We start from the raw sequence: 9,902 nt of genomic DNA on the forward strand, positions 1-9,902 counted from the left end.
ATTTGCTTTTATTTAGCCAGACACTAAACAATGACAAAAATTTAAAAAATAAAAAGCTTAGGCTACATTTTTTTTCCAAATTACTTACTCTCCCTTCCCTCTCTTAACGTACAGATGATCCATCCTTCTAGTACTCTTTATAGAAACTAATCCTTCATCTTTCACAATAAACCTTATGCGTTGAGGTGCTGTAGGGAAGTCACATAGAGAGCTAAAAGTCATTAAGAACAAATTTAAGTCCCACTCTGCTCTACATGAAAAATGATAATTCATCATTGTTTTAAGAACAAGAGCAGTATTTAAAAGCCTATCTTCATTCTTCATGTAAGAATTTGGATGAGTAAAATTCTAAATATCCAAAAACATAATGTTCATGATGTAATTAATCTTCAAAATAACTCACTTTAACATTATTTCCAAATTATTCCTGAGAAACAGATTTGAAACAGCTGTACTAATTCAATACACATTCTTTGTGGGCTTATTTTTGGCAGCCAAAGTTTTATAATGTGGTATTTATTTAAACTCAGGACATGATGAGAGTTTTATTGTCTTTGTGAAATGCAGATTTGTTCTTGTACTTTTGTACCACCTACTCATGGCTCCTCCTTCATTTTCCCTCTACTGCCCACCTCTCTCCTTCAACCAGACAAACCTAGACACAACCGTTCTGGTTAATCACCCCATCTCAACTCCGAAGTCTCTTGCTGTGCCTTTACATTTAGACTACATCCATCTTAGAATATGCCTTAGTTAAATAAATTGTATAACAAGTTGCTAAAACCCCACCTTCTCCATGGATTCCTTCCTGACTGATTAAAAGCATCATCTCGTCTTTCCACTGGTGCTTGCACACATAATGCAAACATTTTTTAAATTTAGCAAATGTTCTAGTTGGCACCTGTCTCTGTTTTGGCTTAGGTTTCTCAACGTCACTGCTATCCCTTACAGAGACTAATTTCCCCAAAGCAGAGAATAATTTATTTAAAACAATCCATTAAAGCCCCTTCCATGTAGAGGTATGGAGTAAACAATCTCTAAGCACCAGAATGTATCTACATAAATAGACTCTTTTTTCCTAATCTGTACTAAATCATGAGTGTTACCTTAAGGAGTAAATGTTAATGACAGTATAAATAAAAAGATATTTTCCTGTAAACTCTACATAAACAGTAAATTTCTTCTTTGTGTGAAATGACAAGTATTGAGTTTCAAAAAAAGTCATATCGAGAGTAGGTGATTGTTGGTGACTATCTAGTCATACTGCAACTGAGGAAAGCAAATAATTTTTCAAAAATGATAGGACTAGTTTGATCATATAAATTTAACATATTTTTTACAATGCATACTTCTCAAGTTTCTGCCAGAAAATTTTTCCTAAGACAGTTTAACTCAAAAATTTGACATTTTCCTTCATCTTAATAAAATAAATTTCAACCTCAGCTCTAGGTCCTATGAAGGGGGTAAAACTATTAGAGAGCACTGTGCCTGTCAAAATTTCTGTATCTTATCAGATACATTCTCCTCTGTAGCATTTAACTCTTATAATAAATAGACCTTATTTCATCACTGCATTTTCCTCTTTTGTAGGGTTGTATGCAAAGTGATGGCTCTGTCTTTGTTTTTTGTACCTAAAATAATGTATTTCATTTTCTATCCTCAAGATGGCTGAGTCATCAGGACAGAAAGTAGAAATCAGTGAATGGTTTTCAAAGAAAATGGTTTATAGTAAACAGAAAAGAGCAGAGCAGTTAATTGTGGGATGGTGTGAGAAAAGACTATCTTAAAAATTTAGATTTTAGGACTCATACTATAAGAGTAGAAAGAGCTAAGTCACAGAGACCATAAGAGAAGACGAGCAAAGCAGGGCCTGTTGGTGACTCTGAAAACAATAATTCATTTTATTTGATCAGGGAAGGGATTAAAGATCACTGGAAAAAATGTCATGAAGGGAGTTAGCCACAGAAAATAACTTTATTTTAGTCATATGGATATTTTGGAGGAGTTTCAAAGTTGGAAAAACTGTGAGAAGAAAACTGGAATTACTGGGTGTGACATGGACAAGGAAAATCAATACCGAAATTAATAATAGGGGCCTGAAGTGTTCAGACATTTTTGCTGTATTTCAGTGGGCAAAAAAGTAAACTCAAACAACTGTAGATTATGGAGTATTTCTATAGGACCTGCAAGTGAATAGGTAAGAGCTGAGATATGATGTATTTTAGAGTAATACCCTGAGCAAAAATCAGAAACTGTTATTGGCCTACTTTTCTACCTACAGCTTTCTCTAATAAAGGCTTTGCTTTTACTCTAAAAAGGTTTACATTTTATAATTTTGTCAAAACTACCAGAGGATTGAATGCAATTTCCTACTGAAAAAAAGGCTGTTTCTTAATGCTAAATGATGTGTATTTGATTTTCTCAAAAAATATTTTTATAAAATTAATTTTGAAGTTCTATTATTTCCAAATAGCCTGAAGTACTATCAAGATATCTGGAATGTAACTGCTTATTTTACTGACTCATGAGGAGTCCATATATTTACTGGAACTAACATTGACACTGTGTCACATCAATTTTTTATTGTTAGAAGAAAATTCATTGAGTATTGGATTTTTCAAATAGTGGTGTTGGTGGTGAGAAAAAAATGCAAGTGTTTCCTTATATCTTTACTAATAATTAATATATAAATTTAAATTTGCCTCCCTCAAATACATTTTAGTAAAAAAGATCAAAATGAATTGCAATGTATAAATGGTCCTTCATAAACAATTTTGAATATATGTTAAAGCTTAATAATCTCATCAGCCCTTTTTTTTCCCTTCATCTCCTTCTCTGCTGAATTTCTATACCACTTATATAAATTGTCTGGAAGCACAAATATATGGCCATGCTATTTTTATATGCTTAATGTCTCCTTTTCTGTTTAGTGAAGAGAAAAACACCCTAGAAAGAGCATAAGGCATGTACCTTACTAAACAGAGTTATAACTATTTATGATTGTGACTAGCTGAAAGCATATGCTATATACTTTAAATGTTAAGGATGATGAAACTGTCACATTAGGAGCACGCTTTGAAGAACTCCCACAATGTTGCAGTTGTTCAAAAGTCTTGTTCATTCTTTGTTACTGCTTTTATAACACTATACATTATACAACACCAAAGGAAGTTTGGCCATTCCAAAGCTACAGCCTCAATTAGTTGACTTTTAAACATTACTGCATCTGAGGACAGGGTGAGAAGTTTTTTTTTTTTAATGTGTTTACTTGTAAAGTTTACTTGGGGAAAGGAATAGGGAGGAAAAATTAATTAAGGTACCAGTATAATTACAAGTTGAGGAAATGTTCATTTCATCCAAATGTTCTTTAAAATCTTGTTTTCTGTTACTATCTTAAATTAAATTTATATGAAGATTATAGAAATTTCAGCAGTAAGCAGTTTGGGATTTGAAATATTCAGATAATGACATCAGTTTTTCTCTTCTAGTCTAATGTGTATAAAAATATACAAATTCTATCTTGGCTACTTGCTTGATCTTTTCAAATAGCTCTAAAATTAATCACCAACAGGTATGAAAATAAGTTATTCAACTTATACGTAACAATCATTTAAAATCACAGCTAACAATGTTAGCTCAACTTCAAAGATGCTGCATTTTAGGCTGGAGAGATTTTTAAAGGACTGGAAAGATTTTTAAAGTACTACTGTACTGGAAATCTAATAATGTGTGTCAGAATATGTGTCCTATGTTCTACTTGCTTCGGTAGACCTAAACTATAGAGAAAGAAGAAACTGCAAGATTATACTGGGAGGGTGGAGGTGAAGAAGATGGAGTATGCATCACTCACTACAAGCATCATGGGAATTTGTGAAGGTAATCAGACTCCCATGGAGCCAAGAAAGCTTTCTGTTGAGTATTTCAGTAACGGACTCAAACCAAAGTAACCTTTTACGCAAATTCAAAGAAAGGGTTTTTTAATTAAGCATTCTTGCTTCTTGCGCACCGCCTGGCTCTTTCTTCCATGACTGAGAAACAGAGAAGACAGATGTTTGTTTCTGACAATCCAAAGGGGGGTGGGGGTTAGTGGGAATCTAGGAAAGCATAATTTCAATAGCCAATATGAAGAGAAGAAACAGAAAAGATGAGCCACTGCAGGACTTTGTCTTAGTCATGGCACCCATGGCACCTTAGCACAACGCACTACACACAGGGGAGCAGTTGATAATTAATTCTACTTAATTCAGTACACTCTCATGTGTACTGTGATTTGCAGTTACGAAGCACTTTTCACATATTAGAAAAGAAAAAAAACTAATTAAGTGAGAAATAAAGGGGCCAGTAAGGGAATAAAAGGAAAGCAAATGTATAAAGAAAAATCCGTAAGAATAAGCAAGAGGCCGAAAAGGTTCGGAAAAGGAGGAAACAAAATTGAGTTTCTCTATGTCGCTCTTAACCACTTCCAATCACCCCACCTTTCGTTCTAAAGTACCTGGAGCTTAGAAAGTCTGCCTGCTAAGCAAGCCCCCAAAAGGGGCTCCCTCATCTCCGCAACACGCATTTTCACAATGATAAGCCTTTGGCTCCTGACTAATCTACCTAGAGTTTGTGCCTAGGAATAACCAAAAGCAAAGCCCTGACATCTCCCAAGTGTGGCCAGGAATCCTTTATTTCATCCCATCCATCCCTGTTGGCGTTCCCCAAATCTTAGGAATCTTGGTGATGGGGGAGGCAGTGGTCATGGGGTGGGGGGAATCCTCTACAAGCCCCTTAACTCAGACAACAGAGGGAGATAGTGAGGCAGGAAAGCCCAGGGACTAAAGAAAAAGCCCACGTTTGAGACTAGGAGGGCGAGTGTCTACAACTGTGGTTATTAGAAATTGCCAGGGGGAAAAAGGGGCGAGCCTTCAAGATGGAAGAAATGAGGGGGCACCCGAATGCGCATCACCTTACACCTGGCGTCAAGCCCCCAATAAAAAGCCATGAGATCCAAAGCCTCGACCAGCGAGAAGAGGAAGAGGCAAAGGACGTGGGGGGCGGGGGAGGGACAGGGGTTTGCGCAGGAGGGAGCCCGCAGATACCAGCGCGGATGCTGTCCCAGGGGAAGCATGTTTTCCTCTCCCCCAAAGTAGCGCATCCCCCGAGCATCCTCAGCCCAAACTGGGGGAGTTCGCCCAATTCAAACCCGGGCAGCCGCGTCCTGACCCCATTATATGGGCTTAAAAGTTGTAGGGAGAGTTGGCGCTGGAAAAGGCACCTGGCAGGGGCGGCCACCGAGGGGGCATTAGGTTTCCCAGGAACAAAGGGGCCCGGGAAGGAACGAGAAAAGGAGCAGGTCCCTGGGGGCTCCTCCCTGAGGGGAGAGACGAGGGTCGCCACATCTTCCCGGCCTAGGGGCGCCGTGAGGAGCGGGGAGGAGGCGAGAGATACTGGGATTCCGCGGCCCGCCTTCTAACCCTATCCGGTAGCGCCGGCAACCCCCGCGCTCTCCGCGACCCTCTCTAACTGGGCAGCCACCACTGAAGACAATAGGGGATCGGGATCCCGAGCCCCAGCCTGCCCCGGAGGACCTCCGCCTCCCCCCAGCACACCACGATCAGCCGGTGGAAGCCCCGATGGCGGGCTCGGCCGCAGTAGGCGCCCCTTCCCTCTCGCGCGCCAGTACCCCGGCGCCCCAGGACCGCCTCGCCCTCCGCACAGCGGGCATTACCTTTCATCCAGTCCACTACTTGACTCGGAGACCATTTGCTCACGGGTTCCATGATCAGAGCCATGGACACGGGGTCGCTACCGCGCGGGGCCCGGAGATCAGAAACAAAACGAACTCGGTAGCCCGAGCCGCCCTCAGGTGGGGTCCCTTGCTGGCCGCTGCCTCGCTGGGCGGGTGGCGAGAAGACGGCTTTTGTGTGTCGGGTCTCGCGGCTGCAATGTCTCTTAGCAAACGGCGAACAGCAGCGGCGGGAGCGGCAACGGGGAGAGAAACGCTCTGGGGTCGCGGCTCTGTGCGGACTCTCTGGTCGCTCCCCGCAGAGGCTGCTGCTGTTGCTCCGCCGCTCCGTTCCGGTCTCCGTCCCTCCAGGGCTTCAGTTCACGGCTTGCACTGCCGAGGGTCGAGGGGCTGAGAAAAGAAGCCGCCGCCGCAAGCCCGCAACCAACTTGCCCGCTCGCCTCGCGCGCGGGAGTGAAGCTCGGGGCACCACAAGCTGCCCGGCGGAAATGACGAGGGGCCTCCTGCCACCCAAAATATCTCTCCGCAGCCCTCGGGTGCGGGGCGCGCGCGCCACAAGCCCCCCGCCCGCTCGCCGCCGCGCGGTCCCGCCCCCGGGGCCGACGGCAGGCGCGCGAGGCGCGTGCGCGCTCCGGCACGAGGCCCGAGCCCGGGGTCTGCCTGTCAGTCAGGCAGGTGCGAGTGGCTCACAGATTGCGTTCCCGCCCGGCGAGCCGCCCCGGGATAGAGGCACGCTAGGAGCGCGTGCGCAGCGGTGTCGGCGCGAGTCCCTGCCCCGGGGTCAGTCGGTTGCCGGCGGCTCGGAGGGGCCTCTGAGCGGACGTGGCGGCTGCGGGACGGGCCGCCCACCAGTTGAACGCTGAATGCTCAGGCGGCTGAGGAGGTACCTATGGCCCCGCCGTCAAGGGGAGGGGGACACCGCCGAGCGCGGGGGTTACAGCGAGAGCCCGGGCTTTCCTCGCTCACGCCCTCCCTGCGGCTGAGTGGGCTTCCGAGGTGATTCCCGAGCCCCGTGCACGCCTGCGGAGACGGGGGCGTGGAATGCCGCGGACGGGAACCGGCTCCGCCAGCCAGAAACGCAGCGATGACGAGGCAGGAGGGCCCGTGCTGTCGGACCGCCCCTGGTGGTGCCCCGGGCCTGGGAAGTCAGGCGTGGAGCCTGGAACCTGTAAGGGCTGGTCGTGGTGATACTGAGACAGGTTCAGCCCCACGTGCCTTTTGAAGGGCTCATTGTCGGGTTTTTGGCCAACAATGGCCAAAGAAGCCGAGAGTGTCCTTCGAAGTCGAGAGTGTCCAGTACCTATTTTAGGGGATGTCCTTTTGTTTTCAGATAATCTTACATAAGAACTAAGGGGTAACACTGGGATTTAAAATAAGTGATAAATTGTAAACATGATCCTTCAAAACTCAGGTTCTTCAGAAATCTTACAAAGGCTACTATGCAACCCTTAGTAAAAGACAGTTTGCCTAATGAGGCTTGACTTTAAATGACAAATAATCCTAGAAAGTATAGATGCAAACTCTCTACCACCATTAAAGATGTTTTCTCTTTGTCATTCTTAAATAGCCGCGTTGAGTAAAAGAGAAACTTTTTATTTTCTGTAACCATTTCAATAATGTCAATTGGTTTTGCCCGTTCCTGCAGTGACCCATTTTCTCTAGTTCTATTGCACGAGCTGCAGAACTGCCACTTTTCTCAACTGACTTAAGTTGACATCCATCCCCCACCACACCTAAAAAGAACTAAAACCACAGTAGTTAAAATATTTTGATGTTTTCAGGCTAGTGATACAAACCAAGTAAAACTTAAGATGGCCCATGCATACGCTTGTTTATTTTTCTAATCCAAACTTAAAAGTACACGGGAAGAAATTTAGATTATTTAGACAAGTCTAGGTTCAGAGGGTACCGGTATAGCACCTTTCATTCACAATCCAGATCATGGTTGTTATTTACAGTTTTTTTTTTTTAGATAATCAGGTGTGAAAGGCATTTTGGAGTGCTTACATTACAATGGAGTTTCAGAACATTGCATCAGTTTTTTTTCTAGAAAATTTTTAGCATCAGTAATTTATAGAGTAGCTTTATGTTCAGAAATGGAGTGAATGCAAATCCATTGTGAATCATTAGAGGTTACACTCAGGGAGATGTTAAAAGTAACTTTATCAAAATAATACTGCTAATAACAATGAACATTTATTGAGCAATGTGCTAAGTATGTTACATACATTTTATCCTCAAAACAGCTCTGTCATTAGCCACATTTTACAGATGAGAAAACCTTGGCTATCACATTCACTTCCTATTCCCAGAGCCTATTACACATTGTTCAATAAATGTTGAAAAAACTAACAAATAAGGCTTAAAGAGGGTAAGTAATTTGAGGTCATGATGCATGATTGTAATACCAAGTTAAGGTGATTTCAGAGTATGAGCTTTGAAGAATAGTAATAAGATTTATATCTGTATCGTAAAATTAACTACTTTGGAAGGGGAAGGTCCGTTGAAGCTTAACTCAATATGTCTCATCAGAAAGTTAACTACAAAGGAGTCTGACAGTTACCATAAGTGTTTGACCAGCAACTGTGAGAATGTAGGAAGTGACCAAATTTGGCTGAAACACCAAACTGCATAGTCTGACTGGGCTTGCATGACAGGCAACCAGACTATATATTGCAAGCAAGTTTAGAGTGAGATATTGTTTGCATAATGAATAAAATATCAATCCAAATAAATGCCAAAGATCAGGCTACAGTAAAATTAAAAACATACACATTTCATGAAAAGGTTGGTTCCAAAAATGATGAAGGAAAAAGATCCCAAGGAGAGAGGATTTTAAGGAAGACCCTACATCAGAACTAAATTGTACATATTCCCCTATTTATGTTACAGTAAGGAATTTATTTAGTCTAATCACCTGAGATAACTAAAACAATTCTAAGAACTAAGAATGACTGAGCCAAAATGTTGGTGTGGACTTATACTATCTTACAGAGTTCACCAAGGCCTTAAGTATTTGACTTAAGTTCTCCTCTTTGAGGTTTCCCCTACAAAACATACAAAAAATAAAAAATTTGCCTTTGATTTTGACAATGTAATAGACTTAATTATTTCATTTAATTAGTTCAGAGCATAACTGGCTGTTCACTCAAATATCCTTAATAGAGGGAGAAGAAAAAGGATTAAATCATCATTGCCTTCTCCCTTTTATTCTTAACTCCAAATGACTCAGCTAAATCTTTCCTGCACTTTTCTTTCCAAATAAACTAGCTTTTATATTCTTCTGCCTATTGTTCAAAATGTTAATGTCTTGCCTCATGTTTGTAAGTATAATATAACGTGATTACATACAAACTGTGGCAGCCTAACTTTGCCTTCTCTTAATGCACAACACAATCCCAAAGATTAGGGGAAAAGGTATGTTGTCATAAAATATACATCAAAACATAATGTACTAAATGATAAATCATACATACTTCAACAGCCTAGATATAAAAGCCAAACTGATTCTTTGGAAACAAACTTGGATTCTTTTTGGAAGTAGGCAGAGGGTAAATACTAAGTTAATTAAGCTAATTGGAGACCTAAAACTTGTGAGTTGTTTGCAACCATATCCAAACAGATCATTTTAAATGATCTTTTAATCCAATTGTTATAGTTTTGCCTTTTTATTCTTCTCCCTCTAGATTTCAATAAAAAATTAAAATCTCTTAACGAAAATATTTTCAGTTAAGATTTTATAGTATATGTAATGAGTCTAAGTACTTGAGATGTGGAATTTACAAAGGTCCTCTGACTGGAATCTATGTGATTAATGGTTCTGACTCTTAGGGTTTGAGCCAGATAGGGAGGAAGACTTCCCGTGGAAAGATCTTCACTAAGTCTTTGTCTCTTAGGGCCATAGACAGGAGTAAATAATGTGAATGTTTCTTGTGGAGCTATAAGCTGAGTATCTCTAACCTCCACATTTTCCAACCTGGGTTATTTTATAGGGGCCTTAATCGTCACTTCCCATTTCTTTTACTAAGAAGCTAGCTCTGAGTCAGACCTCAGACTGCCATGCCACACATATTTTAATGTTTTTAGTTATTTAACATTTAGACAAAATGTCTTGGAGAGCCCTTTCTGGTGATTTTCCCAGTTTGCTTAGATTGTATTTTTGCTATAGCTGTCT

The 9,902-nt window shown here is 41.6% G+C and overlaps 1 protein-coding gene across 5 annotated transcripts in view; it reads right to left on the reverse strand.

The window, feature by feature from the left end:
* CNKSR2 (connector enhancer of kinase suppressor of Ras 2) overlaps nucleotides 1–5,774 on the reverse strand; it is a 278,274-nt gene extending 272,500 nt beyond the window's left edge. For all 5 annotated transcript variants that reach the window (XM_035725691.1, XM_035725694.1, XM_035725693.1 and 2 more), the window contains exon 1: nucleotides 5,711–5,774. In XM_035725691.1, coding sequence (XP_035581584.1) covers nucleotides 5,711–5,774 — 64 coding nt within the window. The remainder of the gene's footprint in view (nucleotides 1–5,710) is intronic.
* Between the last annotated feature and the right edge of the window lie 4,128 nt (nucleotides 5,775–9,902).

Source organism: Zalophus californianus, chromosome X, assembly GCF_009762305.2.
Source record: "Zalophus californianus isolate mZalCal1 chromosome X, mZalCal1.pri.v2, whole genome shotgun sequence".
In the NCBI taxonomy this organism is placed as follows: Eukaryota; Metazoa; Chordata; class Mammalia; order Carnivora; family Otariidae; genus Zalophus; species Zalophus californianus.